This window comes from Apteryx mantelli, chromosome 2, assembly GCF_036417845.1.
Source record: "Apteryx mantelli isolate bAptMan1 chromosome 2, bAptMan1.hap1, whole genome shotgun sequence".
NCBI lineage: Eukaryota > Metazoa > Chordata > Aves > Apterygiformes > Apterygidae > Apteryx > Apteryx mantelli.
Window position 1 is genome coordinate 34,552,419 of NC_089979.1, and position 26,656 is coordinate 34,579,074.

Genomic DNA, 26,656 nt, shown 5'->3' on the forward strand with positions numbered 1-26,656 from the left:
GCATGCACCAAATAAATTATGAAATGATTGCACAAGTACTGGTGAAAAAGGTTACTGTGTGATGTTAATAGGACATCATAGTAGTTACATCAGAAAGACAGGAACTGTTCAAACAAGAAAAAAAGCCTGGGGAAAAAAAGTTGAGACAACAGAAGTGATTTTCCCTACTAACTTCAAGTAGGCAAAAGTACCACAGAAATGGAGTAATGCAATAACGAATAATACTCAAATGATTTAGGATGCTTAAGAGGGAAGTGAAAATTGACATATCTGACCACATAAATCTTCGGATGCAAGAGAATAACACAAATTCAAGGACAAGAGAGCATAAGCGTATTGTCCTCTTGTGGGGTGGTTCAGTCTGTGTGAAAAACAAGACAAAATAGCAGACTGTCACAAGATAATTATGAAGTACCACAGCCTTTAGAAAAGCTGTTTTTCTCCTCTACAAAAGCATATAAAAAATACTGTAAACAGCTTAATTAAGGAATTTTTTAATTTAGATATAATACTGCAGCCTTACCCAGAAGGCACAATTCTCCCCTAGCAAGCACAATAGAAATATGGCATATCAATTTAGCAATTAAAGCTCCAGTTATCCACTAGCTAATTAGTTCTGCAAACGCTCCTAAAGCAGCCTGTGTTCTCAGCTCAGGCAGTGCTCTCTTATCCTCTTTAGTTTCTTTCCTGTTTTCCCTTTTCCTTTTTCTTTTCTCCTCTTTTACTCTTCCTTCCCCTTATTCTTCCTCTTGCCTCTTCTGTCTCCCATTTCTGTCTTCTCTTCTTTCATTTTCATCCCCTTTGCTTTTCCAACTGATCTGAACGGAAACGGTATTTGCTCCTAAGGAAGCATGGCGGAAATAAAAACATACGAGAACACCCAAAGCACCCATCACTCCGCAGGGCTGGCGGGCCGGCCCCGCAGAGGGGCTGTGCCCCCGTCACAGCACAGCACAGCACAGCGGACGCGTCAGAGGCAGCGGCTCGGCCCCGCGGCCCGCTGCGCCCACAGCGGTGCGGCCCGGGACAGCCCAGGCTGCAGCAGCCTCTGCACGGCGAGGGCGGCCCCGGCGCGGGGCTGCGCGGGACGAGAGACGCGCACCAACGGCGGCTCCCCCACGGGGCTTCCCGGCGCTGCAGCCAGGGCCGAGGCGCGCACAGCAGCGCCCTGGCTCGCAGACGTTGCCGCCTAGCGGGCGGGGGGCAGAGGTGCTCGGTGCTGCCTGCCTGCCAGCCAGCCCGCCCGCCCGGGGGCCCGCACACGTACGTCTTGGCCATGTGCCGGCCACCCACAGCTCGGCGGCACACTGCTCCCCGCGGGCACGGGGCCTTCGCTGGCAGCCCCCACGCTGCTGACGCTTGCCCTTCCTGCACCCCTGCCTGCCCACGCAGCAAAGCCCCACCAGGGCGCGGGGCCACACGGCAGGCAGGCGTGGCAGCCCACCGCCTCGGCGTCCAGGGCCTGCGGCCCCTCCGAGCCTCCGGGCTCCAGGGCCCAAGTGCTTTCCCTGCCGCAGTTCCTGCTCCCCGCTCAGGCAGCGCTCGCCAGCCCCGTCCTCGCTGTCTCCCAGCTCCCTCGCCCCCTCTCCCATCCTGCCCCTGGGGGCCTGCAGCTCCTGCCCCCAAGGTGCAAGCGCTCTCCCACCCAGCCCACCTCACCTCCTGCTCTCCCGTCTCCTCTAGGCCGTGGTGTTACTGTCACATGAAGGGAGGGAAAGGGGTAATCAACGTTTGCCTGCCAGAGCCCTCAAAAGGGCTTTCACTGAGTCAGGTTCGCAAAGTTGAACAATAATAAACAAATTATTAAAGCGACAGATCAACAGGTTCAGGATTGCTGGTGATAAATACACTTACTGCAACAAATTCTACTTTTTCTGAGCTGAAACTGATAATGAAGCGCTTTCAACAATGGTATTTTTCCCGGGGTAACGTCCGATGTTGTCGGAGGCGCAAACTTTACCAAAAAGGTGTCCCTGTTTTGGGGAAGAGAGAGGTCCAGGCCCGTCGACCCATCTGTAGGTTGGTGTTCTCGTCCTCGAAATGGAGGATCGTTTATGCGCTGAATTTATACTCTTGGCGAGGTGGGGCTGAGTCAAACACTGTGGGATGTTTGGTCCTTGTCGAGCTCAGCAGAGGGTGTCATTGGCTGCTGGCCTTTTTTTCCTTTTTGCCCTTAACAACAACACCAGGCTGCAAGACTCCTGCCTCGCCCCAGGTGTCATTTTGGGTGGAGCAATGTCCAGTGCTGAGACCTCCGCCTCGCCCTGGGTGTTGCCTCACCCCTCACCGGCATGGGCATCAGACTGCAAATCACCCTTCCTATCCACTGTTTACCCCACAGCAGGGAGGATCACAGATAATCAGACACCATTCTCCCACACATGGGTCTGGGGATTGTCCTCGTCCTGGCCATGCTGGGCTTCGGCCTGCAGCCGCTCAAGGTCAGTGACCACATCGATGTGGCCACGCAGCAGCGATGCAGCAGCATGAGCAGCAGCTGAGTCATGAGATGACACGGCTGCAGCACGAGGTGGAGCGCATCATGGAGGAGCCGCAGAGCGGACTTTCCAGGATAGACGTGCTCTTCGCCACATGGGAAATGCGGCTCTTCGGGGCCTTTGCCGGAGCCCTCGTGCTGCTCTTTGGGCTCTTCCGCATGGCCACTGAGCAGCACTTTGATGACAGCAGCAGTGACGACAGCACCTCCAGCAGCAAGGAGGAAGAGGAAGACCCCGCAGAGGGGTGGGGTGAGGAAAGGTTTCTGCAGCAGCTCGACCCGTGGATGGTGCAGTGCCTGGCCAAGAGGAGCAACGTGGTGCAGACGCTGGTGGGCGACCTCCTCCGTGCCTGCCATCTCCTCACCTCAAAGACTCTTCTGCCACAGCTGCAACCCTGCATTGGCGTGGGCAGCGCCTTCAAAGGCTGGAGCCCTGGCCGCCACACCACCGTCTACAGCCTGCTCGTGCCCCTCAAGCCACCAACTGGGCACTCTTTCCAACCTCGAGATGGGCACTGGCCGGGAGCTGCCAGCCAGGCACGGCCATGTTCGCGTGCAGCTGGAGTGCATGTGCCAGAGGGAGCGGCTGCTGGGGGATGCGCTGTGCTTCCTGCACCACCCCGACGCTGAGCTGCGCAGACATGAGGGCCCCAGCTTCCTGCACTACCTCTGCACGCACTCCTACCTCAATGTGGAGAAAACCACCGGCTGGCTCCAGCTCGTACTGATGAACGCCTGGCTGCTTCTGCCTCCATCGCACCACTGCACACTGAAGCTGCTGCCCTCCTCCCACTCCTGCAAGCTCAGGCTGGCAAACGCCTCTGGCAGGCCCTTGTTCATCGACATCTTGCTTGGCATGCAGCAAGGCGACTCGGCAGTTTACTTCACCAGCCAGGAGGCAGAGGCTGGCCTCACCAGCAGCACCACGTGGCTGGAGAGCTGCGCTGTGCCCGAGATGCTCTTCTTCAGCTTCGTGGCCAGTCAGGCTCCCTCGGACAGCTGCCACCTGCAATGTCTGCAGCTCTTTGCCCGTCTCATGAGGGGCACTGGCTTCTCCAGCTACTGCTTGAAGACAGTGGTCATGCACCTCCTCACAGCCCTCCCGCTGTCCAGCTGGCACAGGGCAGATGTGCTGGAGCGCCTCAACAATGTCCTGCACTACCTGCACCGCTGCCTGGAGCGGAAACAGCTTCACCACTTCCTCGTAGGCAACGACAGGGTGCCCACGGAGCTCCTCCTGCACTGGCCTTCTGAATGGCCAGCCCGCTCAACCTCTTCCAGCGCCTGGCGCAGGAGCCGGACATCCACACTCAGGCGCTGCACGACTTCAAGGAGCTGCAACATCATCTACGGAGCCTCTTGCAGTGACCCTGAAAGAGGCTTCTGGAAAGTCAGCAAAAGCACACTTTGGCACAACTCACCCCATCCTGCTGAAGATGCCGGTGCATGCAGGCATGCCACAGAGGTTCCCGGGATCACCTGGGCACCCAATGCCTCTCCTGCGCAAGACATTCCATTCCCCAGGGGAGCACTACCATAGGCACCAACCCCAACAAATTCACCTCTTACCATAAGCACTCTGCCTGCGACTGTCTGCACAACACGGCGTGGGCACCGAGGGCCCCATTGTGCCATGGGGATGCGCGCCCAAGATTGCCTCGTCTCTGCGAGCTGAGCAGAACTCACAGAGCACAAACACCAGCACACCCCCCAGGCTGCCCTACCGCCCCAAATCCCACACAGCTATTTGACAGGACCAAGTGTGCTGCACGTATGACATTTCACAGGTGCAGCAGGTGGACGCTTCACATTCCTGAACAGGCAGAAATGGGGCACCTGTGCCAGGCTTAGCACGGCCAGCAAGGTGAAAGCTTTGGAGATGTCCTGCGCAGAGACAGTTTAACCTTTCTCAATCAGTGAGGAATACTTTTCAAAGTATTACACAATTACACATATTGTTCCAGGTATATAAGGCATCAGTTAAATTACTCCAAGACTGATACTAAAAATTTCATAAGCTTCTTGGGCTCAGGGAATGTGGCCTTACCTGAACAGGAATCTGGGCTGATGTTACAGGCAGCTGTACTTTTCCCTCTAGCAGCACATCTCTGTGTCTGACACTCAGCAGCATGTTTACCCCCCAGCGCGGCAGAAACAGGGTATTCCCAAGGCCCCTTTAGCCAGGTGTCCCCCTGCCGCAAATCCCAGCCAGGCCGTTCAAACACAACTGTATCTGTTAGTCACACAGATTCTTTGCTGTCAGTTAGTTCTACTAACAGATCACAGCCAACTTGTCCTGCCCCACATATAGTAGCAGAACTATGTCACTTCAGGCTTGGCACATGCTTCGGCCTTAAGATAGACAGCCAAGAGACTATCATCAACCCCTCAGGCAAATCTTAGATGTGTCTTTTTATTAGGTCTGGTTCTAATTCACTCCTTCCCCAAGCACTTCAGATATCATTTTATAAAATCAGGAGTTTTATCTGCAATTGCTAGGTAAGCTATTTCCTAGCAACTTAATAGGAAAAATATAATTAAAAAAAAGAAAAAGGCTTAAAGGAAGAAGAAACAACTCCCACCCCCGGAAAGGCTGTATGGAGCTCTTTACCCATAATTACAGTAGGAGGCAACATTACCTCTGTCTGTCTCTGGCTTGCCCAATGTTTGTGCCTCAGGGAGAGCAGATTTTCCTACAGTCATGTTGGAAGAAAGAAATATGAAGCTGTAGTAGCCAGTTAGAGAAGACAACAAATTGGCAGTACTGAAGTATACTTAGAATGAGCCACCCAACCCCTTCTGCCCCTTTGCCACCTGCCAGAAAGTAGAAAGGGTAAGTGGGAACAGCAAGCAATTCTTCACTAGCATTTTTATTAAGACCCAGTATGAAGGTACTGTAAGAAGCATTCAAGAGAACAGCGAAGCAACTGCTACAGGAACACCACAGTGAAGCCCCAATGTATATTACCAAGGGTTTTTGTTTGTTTGTTTTAAGGTAAGCAAGATGGTCACTGTCTGTCTACAAAGAAGAAAAGCCATTGATATGAGTTCTTTACAGCTCATGCAAGGCCATACTGGTTGTTGACAACTGAAGGGAAACTTGCTGAATCATCCTCCTTTGGTTGTTCTCTTTTGGGATCCACTTACATGGCCAATCTCCCCAGTTCAGTTATTACCTGTGGAGTCCAGATTGGGTGCGAAGTAGAAGCAAACAGCTACCAATGGCACAGCAAGGATTTTTCAAATGACATATGGATTGAAATGCTGAGCAGGAGAAGTAGATGGAGCAGAACAGTCTATTTTGACCAAGCATAAGATTTAATGTGCTTTTGCCCTAGTCATTAGCATCACCTACATATACTGTAATATACTTCATTTTAAAATGTTTCTCCAGAAGTGGTGCACACTTTGCTGCTATTGATTCACTGAAAAATAGGCATTAACGAGAAAAAGTTACCTTTGTATTTTTCAGTTACTTTATTTCAGAAATTTCCTTTAAATCTAGAATACATTACTTAATTCTCTCAGGTTATGGAATTCAAAGCACACAAATTAATCTTAAGTATCATGCTGCTGATACTGCAGAGCCTGCACCTTGTGAAATATGACCAGAAGGAATACAAAATACTTTTATTACAAGCACTACATGAAAAAGGTCTTCAAAAACATGCTCTTCAGAATCATCATTTTCCAACAGTTCTTTCTCAAACCATTGCAGGGCAGGAGTTGGAGAGGAGTATATTAAAAATCTATTGATTTCAAGTTTTTTTTATTTATTGTGCCTGATGATTTAGAAATACTCATACTATGAATTGGCATCTTCAACTCATTAAATAATGTTCTGTCATATATGCCTACAACACCTCAGCAATAAGAGCCAAAATTTAAACTACACTAATATGAGGCTGTAGTCTCATAGCCCATGTGACAGATGTGTTCCAATTCCTATTGCTGAACAGAAAAAATGAAGTGTTTCCTTCTCCTCAAAATGCAAATTTAGAAACCCAAAGTGCTTTGTTAGTTCTATCAAAGAAACTATCATTGTTTTATCCAGCAAGCAAAAAGCATTAAACAGAAAAACTTGCAAGTGACTTTCCAAGATAAGGAATGAGCAGTTCTCACTCTTCAAGGAAAAAGGAGAGAGAATGGATAGTGATAGCAATGGAGGCAGCATTAAGGATGACCCAGTCAAGGTGACCATATGCAAAAGTCCTGCTTAATAGTTTTGTACAGGCACTTTATGAAGACTGTTTCTGCATAAAGTGTCACCTGGGTAAATTCATGGTTGGCGATTAAAGTTGCAGCTGGAAATGGAGTTTGTATGCAGTTTTGAGGAAATGGGGAAGAGGTAAGTCAGTATGTACAGATTAATTAGAAGTTTAAAAGTAGTTGAGAAGAAGGATCATTAGTTATGTGACCAGGCAAAGGGACACCAGGTGAAGGAGAGGGTTGAGGCAATATTTCAGACAAGGAAGAAAGAGGCAGAAAGAAAAGATGGGATGGCTATAGAAAGTGTGATCCAAATAAAGAAGATTAGATAAAAGAAAGCCAGATGACCTTAAAAAGGACAGAAAATGAGGTTCATTGTCGCACAAGAGAGATGAAACTCTACGAGAAGGGAAAGTCCTCAGTCACATACAAAAAACAGAATAGAAAATTCAGATTGCATGTCAAGAGCAAGAATACAGGATGTAGAATAGAAAGTGAAAAGGATCTCAGTGGTTCAAGAAATAATCTACTGCCTCCCAAGTTGCATCACAAGACTCAAAATTAGCAGTAACTATAGTGGATTAGATGACAACAACCACCACTACCACCGAAAGAAGATTTCGGCCATCTTTAAGAGAATTCCTTTGATTTCCAGAAAGGGTACAGAGGCATAAGACCAACTGGCTGTTACAGATAAGTTACAACGTCTAGTTCCTGAAATGCATTCAAAGCCTTGAAAAACAGGCACAGCTTCACCCCAAGATGTGAATGCTATTCAGAAGGACTAATGAAAACTTAAGGTAAGGAAATGGAAACCTGCATAGAAGCAAAAAATCTAGAGAACTTTATACATTTTCTTTGGGGGAAGGTGTAAGAATTCCCCATTCCAGATTTCTTAGGAAAAAAGAAAAAAGAAAATCAGCACAATACTTATTTAATAAGGGACGATAAAAATTAGGAAATTCAGTGCTCATAATTGTGTAGAAAAGGGAAGTGACCTGTATTAAACAGGCTTACTAGTTTGTTTTCAGTAGGATACAAGTCTTTATTCTGCCTTTAGAAATAGTATTTGAAAGAACATGAATTGGAATGTATAAGGAAAAATAGTAAGATGCAACAAGACAGACAATACAAAGATAACTAATTTTTGCTATCACTTTTCTGTTTTTCTAAGTCTCATCCATCATCCACTTGACATAGCACCAAGATGTAAATGAGTTAAATCGGGAAGTAATACCAGTTCTGAAAGATATTAGGGAATAATATAGAAAGAATTAATGACATTAAAAAATGGAATAGCAACAGAGGAGTGACATTCAGAAATATAACAGAACATAGACTTTGTGCACTGCATACCAAGAATTTCTCCTGTAGAAGGAACTCACCAGTTGAAAACATCTGAGATGGATTTCAGTACCTTAATTATCAACTGATGCTGATGAAGCTGCAAAAGTATGTGCTCAAACATCCTATTGCTTCTCCTTAAACTTCCTCACATAGCCTTACTCAGAACAGCTATGATCATTTCATGTTCATTACTTAAAAGACAGAAGAAAAAATTACAAATGCTAAATTAACAGAACTACTTCCCCATCAAGTATTAAAACTAGAATTCAAAGCATTTTCCAAGTAAAATAATACACTCGTGCCCATACATTTGCATAGGAATGGAATGGCTCAGTTCAAGTGTGCTAGCTGGGGAAGCAAAATTCAAAGTGATTCTTAACTTCTGTAAATGTTTTGAGACTAAAATATTCTGTGATCTCCTAATCAAAAAATGCTGCAACACTGACAAAATTTAAAAGAAAAAAAGAACACTTCTAAAAGTTATTTTTTCTACTTAGTTTTATATGTCAAAGTTTTTTCACATTTTTAATTGATATCCAAAGTGTCTTGCCCTGAGTTTGTATGCATCTATAATCAAACCATTAGCTGTGATCCCTGCATTGGCAGCTTCACAATCTGAAGCTGTATTATAGCCATCTGAACCTGATGGAAAAGGGTCATCTTCTGCATTTCCTTTTCTTGACAGTTATCTAGAGAACAATGACCTTCGAGTCTGCAGCATTATGGCATTTTCTTGCAATACCATGACAATTCTGTGATGTCTAAATCAACAGGTTATAACTACCACTGCTACAATCAGCTAGTCAATTTCTCTGCCATTTTTTTTTTTACTGAACAGGATGTGTGTCGTCTTTTTAAAATAGCTTATGACTACACTCAAAAGTTATTTGAATTTTTATGTTTAAAGTAGTTTTGCCTCTATAGAGGATCCAGACAACACAAACTAACTGAAGAGCCTTGAAAAAAATATCATGAATATGTACATTAGGACATCAGAGATAACTCCTGATTTTCTCAGAAGTACAGAACTCTTCTCTGTGAGTGAAAACTAAATCTGCAAAAGTAAACTACTGAAGTTTTTAATGAGTTATCAGGTTAAAAAGGCAAAATATGGTCTGAGCAGCCACTTCTGTATAAAGAGTTGCCTTTTCTTTTTTTTTAATTTTTCCTCAAGAAAAATTAAGCTTCCATAACACAGAAATATTTTCTTGAATACAACCAAAGAACAGGAAGAAAGACACTATGCCAGATGATTAGCCATTATTCCATTTTTGTTTTGTAATTTTTTTGATTAAAAAAAAAAAAATTACTCCACAGAAGCTGTCAAGGGAAAAAGTAAAAGCTTTTAGGAAAGGATATAGATGTGTTAACAGGCTTCTTTCTGACCCCTTCTCACTTAGTTACTGGACTAAAAACTAGCATTACAAATTCACAGAAAATATATTGACCCAGCAGGTCTGAGCATCCAAAGTCACGGACACTCTTCACTGTTCATGTAAGCACACAATGACTTTTTTGCAGTTCTGATGAGCTACTAAAGAGCAAAGTTGCTTAAAAAGCATAATCTTTTAACACTAGTAGTTAGAGAACAGAAGAGTATAAATATACAAACCAGACTTCACCAGTCTGAATTCACTCAGGTTGTTGCACATGGAAGTACTCAAATAAAACAGCATCTTGCGAGTAAGCCAGCAAGCCAACGGCAGGAACAAAACATGAGGCGTGACTATCTGGCTCAAATGCAATCTCCTGCAGTTGCAGCTGCACAGGTAATAGATGCCTAGCACAGAAAATCTCATTCAATACAGGCATGTGCACACACACACATTCCAATGAACTGCAAGTCCGAGCATTTCATAAATCAGGGTGAATGGACATTCGCACTAAGTCTCACTCTCACACACACACTGAGAGGTTCAGTGCAATGTGGTTCATTCAGGGCAGAAGAGGCCAGTCTCTGCTTCGTGCCATTCAGCCCATTTGTTTCTATACAAGTAGCACAGGGTAGATTAGACCAAAATCAGGGCTCTGCCTCATCCAGCTGGAGGGCTGAAGATCCTGGATTGCTTGTGGGGCTAATAAACACTAATGTGGGGCTAACAAGCTAATGTACACTAAGCACACAATTAAAGCATTTTCCTGGCTTGGCCCCAGGTGCTAGTACTGTTCTTCTTGATGCTTCTCATCCACCTCTCCTGCCTTGAATTCTGACAGGTTTAAATTCTTTAAGGTCCCTGCATATTGCAAACTTACTCAATGTATTTCCATTTAGATTTCAGAATCAGAGACCAAAGTTTAGAGAAAATCATTTAAGCAAATGTATTATAAAAAGCAAAAGAAACCTCAAAGGCAAACTTTAAAGCCAGCTTATAAAGACTTCAAAGATCCAATTATTTTCTTTATAGGAAAATTAAACTCCATGTAGAAAACAAAATTAGGAAAACCAAGAAAAATTTAATAAACAGAAGATTAATTGCCCTAATCTGAAGAGGCAATTATAACTCTGGCTGTTAAGCATGCTTTAGAAAGTTAGTCATCTGGTCACAGCAGCTTATCTCCAGTCATCTCTAAACCTTCACACCCCCAGAGTGATAAAAGGAAGCTGCTGGCCCATGCCTCTCCTAACACCAAACTCTGCCCATGCTGTTGTCACAAGGCTGACATGTTATCTGCCTACTTGCCATACACCAGATAGAATGTGACTGAGCTAGTTAAATGAGCTAATACAAACAGATGAATAATAAAAATGGTGCTCAAAACTAAAAGCCAAATCTAACCGTAATTATTCAGACTATAAACAGATGCAGAAAGAAGTTTTATTAGTTGAATTAGTCCCCCGGTCAAGGATACTTTGAGCCTTCTTGACTCCAGCAGAAGCCGCCACTCTGTTGCAAGGGTCTCATTTTCTAAATTACTGGCTGATTAGAAAGGTCCATTATAATCCCCACAGCTCCCAGGCTTCTTACTATGCAATTGTTGACATGAACTCCCTGAGACCACAACCGTAGAGATGCTCTAAAGCCACCCATGAGGGGCTGGAAATCTCAGTTTCCAGGTTTCACAGGCACCACAGAGTGTCAATGTTGCACCCTGATGTAAGTCAAATATCAAGACCATATCTCTCTAAATAACAACTTCTGCCTCCAACAAATTTCAAACAAAATGGGGAAAAAAAGCCAGTTATCACATAGCTTGAAAACAAACCACAACACAAAGAATTAAGGTATGCACAGAGCAATACTAAGCAAGGCAAAAGAGAGAACTAGTTTCTGCAATGCATGTGAACACAATAGTTACACGTTTGAGGACAACCACTATAAACAAAGATGTTCCATGTTATGAATAGCTTGGTTATTTCTAGCTCATCTTGGCATGGCATCATTACCTTTCATTGCCTTAACCCATGTAACTCAAACCAAAGTCTTCTTACCAAGCAGTCCCCCAGTCAAGGATAGCAGGGAAACAACAAACTTCTGTTTTTTAAAGGGAGATAGGGGATAGATGCTCTCCCCATCAAGGCTCTGTCATGGTTCTTCTGCCCAACATCATACCTGTAACCACAGGACCACACTTTAGACTTTTTACAGCATCTTCAAGATAAGTGTTAGGCTATGCCTACATCAGCAAGGAGTGTGACCCAAGAGAAGCATATTTTTAGAGTGAGAAAAGGCACACATGATGTACATCCTCCAATTTAGTTTTATCTAAAAAGAACCCCATTCATGCACTGAGACCATTTTGTGATACAAATCAAAATGTGAAAAGCAGGGAAGACAGATTTATTTCAAGAGCACTCAACTGACCAGAGAGAAAAATTGTAGTGTAGATGCACCTTAGTCTTCCAACAACTTTCCAGAACACCAGCATCCCTCATTGCTGTGAGAGCATGGAGCGCAGATGTAAGATCCACTCAGTTAACTCTCACACCAACTAAAATCAGTTTAATTCTGTTCAAGCCAAGCATCTATCTTTACAATGGTAACTTATGAGGCATAGGCATTGGCACTGATCTGCAGAAATAAGTGACTGTCATTAACCTACAGAATCCAATTTCAATTAAGCAGTCCGAGACACCAAACACTTTCACCCCTAAAAGTCTCTCTCCATTGCAGCAGTAGTCAAATTTTAGTTATACCCAGATTGGATTTAAAAAAGTTTTCCTAACTTTTCACTTGATGACAAACATTCTGGGCTTTCTCAGAGACTTGCAACATACAAGACTACTAACAAGATCAAGTCTCTCATATCTCTCCTCTCAGAACATCCTCAGATGTTCTCTCATCTCTTTTTACTGTAATGAGGCACAAGAATATTAATTGCATAACGTTGCAAATGCCTGCACTCAAGCTCCTGTACACACAACAAGACTGTTCTCGCATGCTAATCCAACATTATCTTTGATTTATAGGTGCTTAGATTTTCTTTACTATCAGATGCTACAAAATACAGAAAAGATTGTAATAGTCAAAGAATTTGGATCAATGTAAGTGAAATACATACGTTTTAGAATGACACCAGAAGCTTAGTATTTAAGAGCACTTCCAATAGCCAACAAAACTCCATGAAGTTCAAGGTTCAACAGTTACAGCACATTTGTTACCAAAAATGAGTTGGTCTACAGTCTAGAGCCTTAACACAGATGTTATAAAGCTCCACTAATAATCTTAACTATAACACTTTTTCCAGAAGGGTGTTCACCATTTTTCTCTTCTACTTTTATGCCAATTTTTTAAATGTATTCCTTAAAAGGAGAGAAGTATCCCCTCCCCTCCCAAACCCCGCATATTTACTTTTATTTACAATATTAACACTGTTTTGAGAATTGGTAGATATTTCAACGCTGATAACGAAAATTTCCTCAAGCTATTGTATTTCCTACAGAACACCAGGTCAAAACTGTATTAGTTTGTCTGAAGACATATAAAGGGACTTACTTCCGGGGGGGGGGGGGGGGGGGTGTTTGGGATGGGGGGAGGAGGAGAGACAACACTGCTAACACATTAAAACAGAACAATTTTTCTAGATTAGTTGTGATTTGGAATTAATATCTCTTAATAACAATCTTTATTATGAGAATAAATAATAAAGCAAAAGCAATACATAAGCCATATTTACTCAGATACATTCAGAATATAGCAGGAAGCTAATATGCATATTCATCAGACAACAAACAAATTTTACTAAGCCAGCAACACTGGAGAATAGCTGGAAAGCTTACACACTAGTAGTAGTTGTGACTAAAGTGTTTTCTTGATATTAAAAACAAACATACTCCAGTTATAAGCATGAAGTAAGAACCATGATGCACTGATTGAAGTATTTAGCTCCGTGCAGTGGCTGTTTGAGGTTGTTCTGACTGCAACTGCTTCCCAAGGTATTCCCTGAAATACAAGAAAAAATTAGACTGAGAAAAATTCTGGTGGGTGGGGAATAGGATGGTGATGGGAAATATGAAGCAGAGAGAGGAAAAATCTTTACTTTTAGACCTATTCCCTTGAATAGTGATTACTGATATTCAGCAGTCAACTGGAGCAAATGTGAGAGCACCTAAGCTTTAGGCCCCCATCACGTAACCCCCTGAAAATGAGCTACCAATTGAACATGAACAACAAAGCCATCTGGGAAAAAAAAATAGCCCACTGGTAGCATCAGGAAGTCCTGGCCACTGTTACAGAACACCTTTGAAATCCACAGACTTTGCTTGCTGAATACACACCTAGCAGAGGCTGTTGCAAAGTATTAAAGGATTTCTTCCCAGCTGCATGAACATAAGTAATACAGATGGACATATAGACAATTTAACCCTCAGGCTAGCAAGGTCATCTTATAGCTAGAGAGACACTGACTGAAGAACTATCAAGCCAGGCCTACTGTATACCAAGACATTTCTTTAAAGTGTTTTCTTCAGATGTTTTTTTGAAATGTATTGAGTCATTTTTATTTTATACCTGTCCTTTCAAAATTGGAATTAACACCCCAAATTCTTAGCATCTGAGATGAACTAGCCTCAAGCAACAATATCTTAGTTCTAGGAAAAAACACACTGCACAATTCTTCTGAGTGTTCCAATATTTCACTGTCTCCTGTGAAATTCAAGCAGCTCAACACTTCATGGAGCCACAAAGAAGCTGAAAGAGGACTTAATAGCTGGCTTGTTACGTATTACAGAAAATAAACTTTAATAATTCCCCCACTGAATCAACTGAAGCAGAGGTTTCAGCACCTGTGAAATGCACATTTTTCCACTTGCTCATGGTACACTTGGCATCTGTCTTCCTCACTACACAGGTGTTACAACCTACACTGTTTAAACATTAGAAGCAGTTCAGAGAAAGGACATTCGGAATCAAGTTTTAAAAAAAACTCAAGAATGTGCACTTTTGCTTTATTAAAAAAAAATCCTTCACTAAAAGAAACAATCATTTAATTTCAAACAAAACTGGCTTTCAGTTTAGTGTCCTGTTGAACAGCTATTCCCTACACTTTATAATTTCTACTGCAGAATAAATTTCAGCATCGATGTTATACCACCCAACAGCACTTTTCTCAGTATAAAAATTAAAAAGCTCAAAGATTCCACTTTATAGGAATTTTGCTAAGTTCAGACTCTACTAGCTATGAAAATAACACATGTAATTTGCATGCTGAACATATGCTATGATTTAGCACCTTCCCTCGCAGCTACCAGTATGTCTGGAGAAGAAAAAACTGCACTCAGATACAGCTCTCAATTATAATAGGTAGGTTACCATCCTTGAAGTAGAGGCTCTTGATGCCAAGGAAAGAATTAGCTGGTCTCTTGCAGTTTTGCGGGAATCAAAGCTACTATCCAAAGTAAACCAAATTTGACAGCCATCCACAAACAGAGCCAGCAATAAGGGAAGGGGTTCCAAACTCGCCAAGTTTCCTTCTGGTCTTTCAATGGATTTTTCTTTGGTCCATGCCTATATGATTGTGTTAATTCCAGTATTCCTTCTCTCACATCAAGCCTTGAAAGCAAATGATACTTGCTGCATGTCTCTGCTCCATTTACTGGATCACAATTATTTTTAAAGCACACATGAACCATTTTAATTGTGAATTTCATATGCAGTTATTCAGAAGGAGGAAAAAATAATCAAGCTATCCCAAATAGTACAATCACTGCATGACATACTTTGTTTCTGAGGCATGCTTAAGGTTTACTAAAATCCAATTCTAGTGCAGTATTTTCAACATTAAAAATCTCTGTTGAGAAGGCAGAGCAGTAGCATGTTTTGTAGATGTTTAGCACCTTAACAGACACTGAGCTTCCAAGCACATACAAGAAATAATACCTTACCCACCGAACCTTTTATTTCAGTCATTCTTTTGCAAGCATGAGGAGTTAGCTCAGGATCAAGGAAGAGTAAATCCCATTCCCCCTACAGAATGGGCATGAGTATTTACTGCTCTACACAGCCATGTTGCAAACCTGAGTGAAAACCCCATATCCTCTGCCCCCTATAACACTTCCTTAGCCACCAAAGGTCTCCAGAAGGCAAAAAACTTGTCCCACTGGCATTTACAAGCACCAGTTAGCTTCCTAATTGAGTATCATTTGGAAATGAGTATCACTAGTTAACCCAGAATTAATAAATTCTGGAATTGGTTATACCACAGGATGGGAAGACTCATAGGAGTGATTTAGACAGCCTCTCAATATGAAACTATTCCACAAGGCATTTTGTTACCTCTCCTTTCCACCTTCCACTAAAATTCAAGTTACAAGAGTAAAAACTTCAGCAGCCTTGTTCTCACTCTATTAAAGCGCACACTAAAAGGACAATGTGATTCAAGCGTATTTTCACATAATGATAATTTGTCACATCAGAAGATTAAGGAGAGTACTGTAAACTGTCTTCAAACATAAATGGGGCATAGGTGTTCATCACCATGCTGTTACAGATCAAGTGAGTTTAAAATTTTTGATCTATCCTACAGCACTTTGTTACTTGGTTAAATCTTAAAACCTGGAATTTTAGAATTACTGTTTGTCCCACAGAATTAACACGGTTTTGAAGAATGCAAGCATTCAATACGTTGCACTATAACAGCATGTAGGATGAAGGAAGAAGGACAGATACTGTCACCAAAAAAAAAAAAAAAACACCCACAAAATATTCAGAAAAGCATCTGACAGATCAGAAGTGCATCCTACCGTGCAAAGCAATGAGATATTACACAGGATTTTTAAAATGAAAAGCTATAAACCCATAAACTGAACTCATTTCTACTTTAAACAGATATTTTGTTTTCCCTTCCTTTGTAACTGCAGGGAAAGACCTCCTTTACTGTAACACAAGCATCACGGTCAGTCTTTTGCAAGCAGATCAAGTTTCCAAGATGGCGAAACATAAGCCAGCTCAGAAGCAAACATTCACAACATGCAAGGGTGGCTACTACTAGCAGAGATTCACACATCTGATCAGTTCATGCTATAGGCAGAGAAGACAAAACACATCCTGCTACCATTTGACCTAGCTGAGTTTTTGGGCCTACCTTCCCATTGTCTTTCCATACCCAGTCTTACAGGTCATACTGTTTTTTTCCCTTCCAGCTAGCACAAGCAGAACTTTAGAGTACCTTCAGAAATTCACTGTATTCCTCAAGGAAGATGTACAAAATTTAAGTACAGAGTTGTGGAAGAAAAGCAAACTATCCTGGCTGACAAAATACAAATTAAGTCAATACTTCTGCCCACTGGAAAACTCCCTTTGATCTTGACTAGGTATCATATATAATACTTCGAGTCAGTCAGAAATAGTAAATATTTTCTCAGTACCCTAGCTGTCCAGCCACTAGGTAAAGGTAATTTTTCTTTTAAATTGCTTAGAGGAATGAAGGGAAATAACATTCTGCAAGATGGTAATCCAGCAATAGTGAACACAGTGCTTTATTCCTTAACTGCTCTCCAGAAAGGAAAGGGAAACCACCACATGCTTAATGGTGTTCCCTCAAGTCAGTAAGCCTCTGGAAAATTCTGGACCTTCCCACATCATATAGTGTTGCAATTAACTGTCATTTTGGTATATTCCCCATGCTGGGATTGCAGAGGTGAGCACTGCACATACTTATATTTATGAAGGTATCTCACAACAGTTCCTGGTAGCGCTAACTCTGAATCAGCACTAGAAACTGTGTAACACAAAATATGCAGGCAATCCAACCCCCAGCATTAATAATCTAGATGTAAAATTCATTAGCAAAGGCCCAAGTATTTTGGAAGTTCAAATTTGCAAGTTTAGCTCTTTGGGATAAAAAGTTCTACTTTACCTGTTTTCCTTACACTGGCACACAGAGGCCTTTATAAAGGTCAGTTTTAGCATCTTCATGTCTTCCTTCTACATAAAACCACCCTTATTACAAAGCACATGAAGCTGATCCAGGCAAGCTTGCATTTACAGTTAACTGGATTCAAACATGAAACAGTCAACAGTCAGCATAAATTTACAAGAGCATGCACATTACCTATATGCTGTACAAAAGTTAGAACACAAGTTTGGTACATTGCTTTGTATTTACTCTCAAAAGCCCTCCATTTCTCAATTAAAACACTGATTAACAAAATTTCTCACTTCTTTGGTCTTTTAGAAGTCTGACTGTGAGACATTAGCTACTCTGTAACACAGTGCCTAAACACGTGGCTGGCATATGTTTAGTCATTTCCATTTGCAAATTAATATTTTGATTCATATTAGAAAAAACAAGTGAGATTCCTTCCACACTAGCAACTTCCCCTTTTTCAGACTTAATCTTCAAATACAGATTTTTAAGTATGCCAAGTGTTTTTTTCCAAGGAAAACTTAGAGGAGCATACATGATTTTGTTGTACCTCTAATGCTTGTTCCTATTGGTTGCTTTATTCAGTTATCATCATTTAACTGGTTTTGTTTTCATCCGTCTTTCTCAAGCCCAGGTATGCTTAAGTATTATGATAATAGCAACAAATACTCAAAGGTCATTTAGGAAAAGGAACAAGGAACTCATCCAACGTGTAAGCCACCAAATTCACTGACTACGGGGTAAGGAGGTAACTAAACTGTGTTGTGAACTGGCATAATACCCTAACTGAAAGTCTTACACTAGTTTTCAGATTCAGCAAAAGGCTACTGTCAATAATAGATAACCCAAGATTGAGAGGAAATTTAAAAGGTACATACAACTGATTTCTACAGGTTTAGTGCTAAAAGGAGTAAGTTTTGCCATTTATAAGGAGTGTTGCTTTTAGGGTTATACTACAATTTCCCGTATAGTTGGATTTACCTGTCCTTTAAGGAACAAAAGGATAAAAGGGAAATAAACTGAAAATTATTCTTTTGGGGAGGGAAGGGAACAGAGGAGAAGTAGACAAGGCATAGCAGAAAGGAAGGAAGTCATTTTCATATTCATGCGAGTCCTCACTTTTCTACTAATATTTGTTTTAAAGCTTGCCTCCAATTTATTACTTTGAAGAAGCAGTCATCTAAAAAATACTTGAAGAACTTGAACATAGGCAATTTCTAGCCTGTTTTAATAGACTGGGGTTGTTAAGAGGTAGAATTGTTTCCTTTGTCAAAGAACAATATAAAAATATTGATTTTATTTTACTGCATCTAAATATAAACCCAATCTAAAGTTGCACGCTTTTAAAAAGTGAAATTGGAAAGCTGGTTCTAAAGAAACTCTTCTCCTTACAAAAGGATAGAGAAGTGTCATAAAACTACAATACAAAATCTGCCATGTGACTCAAGCCATTCAGACGATATGGCCAACATACACTGTTACATAAAGATATGACAGACTGAATAGTTTGAAGGCAACTGCCATCCTTAAGTTGATTTCTATTATTGGTCTAATAACCTGAACTTGTCAATAGGGAAACCAGTTTTAGTAATTTATTATGGTGTCACAAATAGGTTTGTAAGTTATACATTCACTGATATTATTTGCTGTTCTAAGAAGGCTAAATTGTCCATTGAAAGTGTTGGTCCTGTAAGTGTTATACTGCTCAAAGCAGCTCCACAGATGACAATAATTATCTGGAGCCTCCTGAATTATACAAGCATTAAGTGGCAATATTAGGATGAAGTTACAACTGTCTCTCATCCCCATCTAATCCAATGGGGGACAAAGCTGGCACCACCATCATCCAACCCATTCTAGTCATGTACTCCTGCCTTTCTCATGGGACACTCACCTGAGCCTTCTGGTGAGGCAATATTTTTCGCTTGTTTAACCCTGAAGTGAATCATTTTCTGCTAATTAGCCCCCTTGAACCCAGTTCCTGCAAAGTCACATTAACACTAGTAGCACTTGGGAGAAGGGCAGGTACAGCTGGAAAGGTGCCAACATGATGTATTTGCATTGTCATGGAACCACAGCCACAGAAATCAGTAGAGGAAAAATAAATAAATCAGGCTCAGAAATACAACTTAGAGCTATGTTAATACTTGGTTTCTGAAATACAGCATTAATATGTTATGCTAAAGGAGCAGAAGTTATGCCACTGCATACATATCTTACTACATGCACTGCTGCTGACAAAAAAATAACTAGAAATAGCACAGCTGTGAAAGAGGTAAACCAAGGAGCAAAGAGAGATGTCTTCCTAGAGAGCTGGGCTGGGAAGACTGACTGAGCTGAAGTGCTACCTCATGGGAAACTAGTTCAGTTCTCTTCTAGCACTTGTTTGCTGAATGATGTAGGAAGAAAACTTAGTTTTCTGTTTGCCTGAGCAGATAAACCTAGTACAAGTATTCCAAGAAAAAAAATGCATTAAAGATTATAAAACATTTGCATATTATACCAATGCAGACCATGAATAGTGCTGAAGGTGGGCCAGTGTAAGAAAAAAAACAAGGAAGAAACAAGCATATGCAACAGAATCGAAACTACTGTGACTTAACAGTTTGGGCCTCTACCACATGATCAAACTGTACTTTAATAAATTACCTTACTTTCAGTGGAGTCATGGTGATTTTCCACATACTTTTTGGCCTATGTATGTGCCCTTGGACTTCAAGATAGAGAAGATAAATATTGAGGAATGCAGTGACTTCTGCATTAAGTAACAGAGATTCCACTCACCAGAAGCAGGTAGAACAAAAGCAAACTTCTGATAAACAGTGCTTGAGACATTTTTTCACCTTAATTATTCACAGCAAAGGGATGTTTAACATCATCTGATGCACACAGCAAGAAACTAAATAGCCTCAATGCTTGAGCAGAGGGAGTATGAATTCTAAGTGAAAGTTAACTGTTTAACACAGGCTGTCTGCAACCAAATGCAATAACATTAATAGACAATCTAAAGATTAACACTTGATTACTCAAAACATTATTCATAGCATGAGTTATAGCCCTCCTTACAATGTGATATGTAAAATTAACATGTAATAAGTCTTCAGACTATATTCAGCATTTTAAGAAACACTGAGAAAACCTCACTGTTACTCAGCAGTTTCCCTTCCTGAGGCATTGTCCATCCTTCAGCAGAAATATTCTAAACTTCCAGCATCCCACCCTTACATATAGGCTATAAAGAAACAGTAGATCAATGAACATCTATTACAAGGCTATTCCTGAAACGCTTCGTTTTTTCTTCGTTTTTTCTTTTTTTTTTTATTTATTAGGGAAGAATCTATGAAATTCATTTCAACAATATGCCTTCCTATTAAGGCAACAAGGTATAAGTCATTCACTTAATCTCCTTTTCACTTAAGGGATGCACAACAAGCTAACATTTACCCAGAGTCAGTCTGTGACTTGAAAGAATCAACCTCACTAAATCAAGCAAGTTAACTTGCAAGTGGCTTCATATTTAACAGGTTTACTTGCCATAATGAACAATAAACAAAATGCTTTCAACATTTAAAATGTACAGAATTTGTACAGAATAATTCAGAATGGCTGATACAGATGTCTAACTGAGTTTTAAAACTGACTCTTATCAGGATATCAAAGCTTTAAAGTTAAACTAATCAGAAGTGAAACCATCAGAAAATTCCATCTTTGGTGACATGCTTTTCCTATTATTTGGCACACAGCATGAAAATGAACTATTTATTAAAAAAAAAAAAATGAAAACTCAGTAGAATATTTGATATCTGAAAAAAACATTAGTTACATGTACATTAGTATGAGCAAAAAAGCACACAACCCATCTCTGCATGCTGCAAGCTAACTGACAATCTATTTGGTAAGCCACAGTTACTCCGTTGTCATAATAACTGCACCCATGTTGACACAAATTGTCAGCCCTCCACCTTTCCCTCTACAGAGCTAGCGCCCACAACCTAGTGTATTATATACTAGCTGCACAGGTGGGATAGTACCAGGAAACTCCTTCACAGCCCAACACACCAAAACATAGACTGGATTTTGCAATAATTCCCACTTCTCCTGACCCTCTGCTCCTTCTGACTCTTGACTCAGCAGCACCACTGCTGACAGAGAAGAGAGCGGCGTGCCTGACTCACTGCACAGGTCATGGACACGCTCCCCTGGGCCTACCCAACTACAGGACAAGCATTTAGACTGGTGCAAACTAATGCACTACGTTCTAGATGACCAGTAAGGTAATAAATAAATTGCACCTTAAGTGTACAACATCTAGAGTGTTATTCACCTAGCTCTTCATCTAGCTCTTATTTTAGTAAAGTAATAGGAGGCTGTAATTAGTATCTTTAGAATGAAGCCACTAGGTTATAGGTTCACATATCTTAAAGACAGAGGATTATTCATACTGCTTAACTTCAGGCACAGAAGTTGCTCTGCATTGCCCTGAAAAACTACCTGCCTCTCTCCTTTGTTCAAAAAGGGAACTTGGGCTTTTAATTTTAGGTGCTTTGAGTCATAACTAGAATTTCATCCCTAAAGTAGAGTAAAATTTTATGCCATGAAGCACATGAAAGGCATCTGCTACATCTTTAAAGATTAACACACTGGGTATCTTTAAAATTATACACATGCTTTCATTTTAGAACTTAATGACATGATGCTTTTCAAGTCTGCATCATAAGAACATTGCTCCAACCAGCAAGGTTAGGTTCCCAAAACCTAACACTAAATGGACACCCAATCCTAATACTAGAATTGACAAGCTGGGTATTCCCTCTGAACACCAGCAAAGAAACAGAGTAAGGAGATGTTTCTAGTGGATAGCTAAGGCACAAACCAAACAGGACAGTATGAAAAAAATCTGCACCACCATTTCTATGCCAAAGTCCCCATCTACCAATAACAGGTTTTTATCGTCAGCATGGGGTGCCAGAGCTAACACAAAGTTAGTTCAAGTGAGATTAAAGCACAAGATGAGTCACCATTTAAAGACATTAAACGATACTTTCCCTATCTGCTTCATTAAATGCATGTTCATTTGACATGCAATTTAACAGAAATATTTCACCTGAACTTACCTCTTCTGAAAAACTAAGAGCAGTTACTGCCTTTGCCAAGCTAGTCTTGCCATTAAACAGAATGCCTGACAGTTTGATTTCCCTCCATTTATCCCTGACTTAAAATCCCCTAAGGAAAAGACAGCTCCTAAGGAAAAGACAGTTGAGCAGCCTGTAATGAGCTATTCAAATTACTTCAAATTTAATTATTGTCTCTGAGTTATTATCAGTCTAATGATACAGCTGTGTTTAAAGCAGAATGCCACTTCCGTTGCTCCATGACACTCCCTCATCCAGTTTTCCCCCCTTCTTCGATACGTAAGTAATTTGGTAGAACATTTGGCTAAGTACTAGAAGGTTTTCCTTACTCTGCTGATGCGGGTACAACACGTAACACCAAGCTTCACCCTGGCAGAGCAAGCCTTTACTCTCTCACCCTTCTTGGCCTCCAGATCCAGGAAGGGCCAGACTCGCTCAGTCTTGCACATATCACAGATTGTTAAGCAGAGCTGTGTCATACCGATTAAACTGAAGGAAAAAAAAATTGATTACCTCAAGTGAATTCCAAAACATATGGAAGCAAGAGCAAAAATGCTTATTGTTTCCCCACCTTAGAAAATCAAGAGGAGCAAAACCTTAAAAGGAGTTGCTGAGTAATCCCTATTATCACAAAACTAAGCTAAACAAGTAACTCGTATTGCACTATGGAGCAGATGGGGAACTTTGCTTCCCGTTCTCCCCATATGGACTTTGAAAAAGAAGAGCTACTGATAGATATCAAAAGCCTGATCTATACAACTACAGATTTAGCTTCCCAAATACAAACTAGGTGTGATTTCCTTAGCCCAAGCTATCTGACCCCAAGCCCAAAGAGCACACTCCTTTAGTAATCATGAGTGAAAGACAACAGCTCCCAGAGACTTGCTCCAGTAGATTATTTAAATGTTTAAGCTCTTCTCTACTATAGAAGGCTTACATAGTACAATAGAAAGGGAGAAGGCAGGATTACAGTTTATAACATGCATGAGAGTTAAAACCCATGTACTTCAGAAGGAAAGAGGGAAAACAACATTGTTTTACTGCACAAGTTACATTGCAGGAAAGGGGTGGGAGGTTTTGTCACCCTTGATAGCCTGTCTTCTACAGTAAGGAGGTCAAAAAAAACCATCAATGTGGTTGTAAAACCTCCTTCCCCTACCTCCTTCACACTGTTAGCATCACTACTCAGCCTTAAAAAAAATTGCATCAGAAGCAAAAAAAAAAAAAAAAAAAGACATAAGTTTTAGGTCCTTCCAAACACCAGCCTTTTAGAAATAACACGGCTGTTTAAGCATAAAACATGAGGAGCTGATTAGGAATTCCTAATCTGATTGCTAATAATAACTTAACCAAAGCTCATATATTTCCAATTTCGGCCTTCCCTTAGAGAGAGATAAAATGCTGCAGTGCCATGGAACATCTCAGCACAGGTATTGTGATACAAACATCTATTTTAACTCTGAACTTAATGTATCTAATCAGTTTGGCAAGTTATACAAAGTTATTACATGAACACTGAAGTGTTTCATAACTTCAAGCCTTCAATGCTTCTTCTATAAAGCTCTAGTTCTCATTTGGAAAGGCAGTATCACCCATCAGCCAGCTCTATAGCAGAACACTCCAGGACTGCAGGATTTTGGGAGCTTTATTAGAAAACTAGTTGACAAACAACAAAAGGAAAAACCTCCTTTCAAACACACACTGTAGTTCTCAGCAACTGATGAAAGAGATTAGTCAGTGATTTTCAACTTAATCTAACCAACCAGCCCAACAGCTTCCACTAGTCCAGGAGCACAGGAAGAAAATTTGTACTTATATCACTTAAAATGGCAGCATAAAGATACCAGTGTACAGTGGGGGTAAGCATTAGAGCAATAAGAAAAACAGTGTAGAAAAATGACCAATCGGCAAAACAACTGCCAATCAAACATTTGAACTATCAACTCCTGTAACACAACTATGTCAAGCTACTGATTCCTTCAGCCGAGATTAAGTAAATTTGCTGAGACCTGCATATAACCTTAACATTTTGAAGACTCTGTAGTTTTGCAAGCCTGAATTACAGCTCATACAACTTCTCTGAAGTGTTCAATACTAAAAAAAGATATTATTTGAGTGAACTGAATTATTCACATTCCACTCAATCCTGTAAGGTCAAGCTACTCAATTCAACTGCAACAAAAGCATACAGAAAAAGTAGCTGAGGTCTTACACATCAGAATCATATTGCTCTATCACTTCTTAAAGAACTGCAGTCTTACCACATTATAATATTGTTTTTTTTCCTTAAGGAAATCTGTCTGTCTCTCTATGGCCTATTTTTTAACTGTTAGTAGTACACATTAAATAAGCTTCACATACCAGTTGTGAACCATCAGCTTCTGCACAGCTAGTAGCGCATTATAACGAACTTGTTGGTCTTCATGATGCATATGGTTCATTACTAGCTGTTTACCACCAAGTTGTTCAATCACTCTGAAAGAGAGGAGGGGAGCAATTTTTTGATATTACTTCAGCTTCTAGGTAGCTATCCTATCCAACTGCTTCACATCAAGGCATTAAAAGCTTAATTTTAAGTCACAGACTATTACATTTATTTTTAATATGTCATTTTCTAATATATACATCTTATTTGACATGTTACAAATGCAAGGCTTTCATACGTCCTACTGAAATTATTCAGAATTTTTTCTTCATTAAAAACAGATGCCTCTTAATGATGGCCAGAGAGAAGCTCCAGCAAATGGTAGAAAGAGAAGCCCCCCAAGAAAGCTGTGGAAAAGTCACTAACCAAAACCCCAAGCCACAGCTATTCTTGCACAAGATGCAGAACTGGCTGCTAAAAGTTACATTTTCCAACAAAATGGGATGTTTCAGCTGCATCCTTCACTACAGACTTCACTGTAGTCAGCCACAACTTTTTACTTTGTATATACCAAGTCCTACATGAAATACTGATGATTCACACACACATCATATAAATTAAAAAAAAAAAAAAAAAGCATTATACTGAAACCTGAAAAAGCATCACCACCCAGAGATTCTTTACATGCAGTATTTTGGCCTGCTGTAACGAATAAAGTTTCATACAAAAAATATATAAACTGATTACTCATTTTGAGTTGTTAAAAAAAAAAAAAAAAAAAGTATCAGCCCTCTCACAGGTCACTGAGTATTTAAACATCCTATGAAGAGGCTATCACTTGCATCGCTCACTCTTAACATGATGCTATTCTAAGCTTACACAAGCAGTCTATTGTTATTACTGTTCTTTTTATAGGCAAATGAATGCATTACTGCTGCACAAAACGTCATGTTTTTGTAAACTGCACAACAGTATAAAGACGTAATGTGAAGATGAAATACAGAAATTCTCATCACATTTTATAACTCTGCCAAAAGTATCCTGGAAACCACAGAGAATAGTTTTGCCAAATAGTATTAAAACATTTAAAGATGCTTCATACAAAAGGGAATGCATACAAAAAGGTTCAACTGTTTTAAACCAGAAAACCCTAACAAGAATTCTAAAAATCATCAGTAACATAAAAGTTGCATAAAACCTTTATTCCTGCCTGAGGCTTCCTCACATTTTCCTCAAGAGGAAAAGATAAAACCATTGGCACAAGACAAAAACAAGACTATGAAATACAATCACGAACCTTTTTCTCATTACAGGAAAGACAAACTGATTTTTGAGGAAGTGGAAAGAGTAAAAGAGGCATTAAACTCAAAAAGCTTCCTTTTACAAGAAGCATGCATAAATCAAAACGAAAGTTGAAATCCTGCTATCACAAGTGAAAATGGAATATTTCAGATGACAGTACATCACTGTGAAATTATGGCTGAGAATATAAAGAATCAAGGAGCAGTGTTATCATACTTACATAACACTGCCTACTTGTACAAATCACTTCCCAACTGATTGTTTTAGACTGAAAGATAAGTACGTACGAGGAACGTTCACAGTAAACCCTTCTCCTTCAGGTTCCAAATCTGCTCTGAACACTTGCATTGTTAATTCTGTTTTACTAAGGGTTTCCCTCTAACTTCTGGTTTTATACAACAGCATAACTGGACCATTGGGGCTCCATTAATCTATGTACATCTACTGCAGGGACTGTTCCCCATATTAACAGTGGGCTAAGTAGCTAGTCTCTGCAATCTA

The 26,656-nt window shown here is 40.7% G+C and overlaps 1 protein-coding gene and 1 pseudogene across 3 annotated transcripts in view; one reads left to right on the top strand and one right to left on the bottom strand.

The window, feature by feature from the left end:
* The first annotated feature begins 2,476 nt into the window (after nt 1-2,476).
* Nucleotides 2,477-3,865, top strand: LOC106494382 (inositol 1,4,5-trisphosphate receptor-interacting protein-like 1; annotated as a pseudogene).
* Nucleotides 3,866-13,100: 9,235 nt separating this feature from the next.
* ATP6V1H (ATPase H+ transporting V1 subunit H) overlaps nt 13,101-26,656 on the bottom strand; it is a 46,590-nt gene continuing 33,034 nt past the window's right edge. For all 3 annotated transcript variants that reach the window (XM_067290454.1, XM_067290455.1, XM_013954726.2), the window contains 2 exons: nt 24,850-24,963; nt 13,101-13,434 (listed from right to left, as the gene is read on the bottom strand). In XM_067290454.1, coding sequence (XP_067146555.1) covers nt 13,374-13,434; nt 24,850-24,963 — 175 coding nt within the window. In that variant the 3' untranslated portion in view covers nt 13,101-13,373. The remainder of the gene's footprint in view (nt 13,435-24,849; nt 24,964-26,656) is intronic.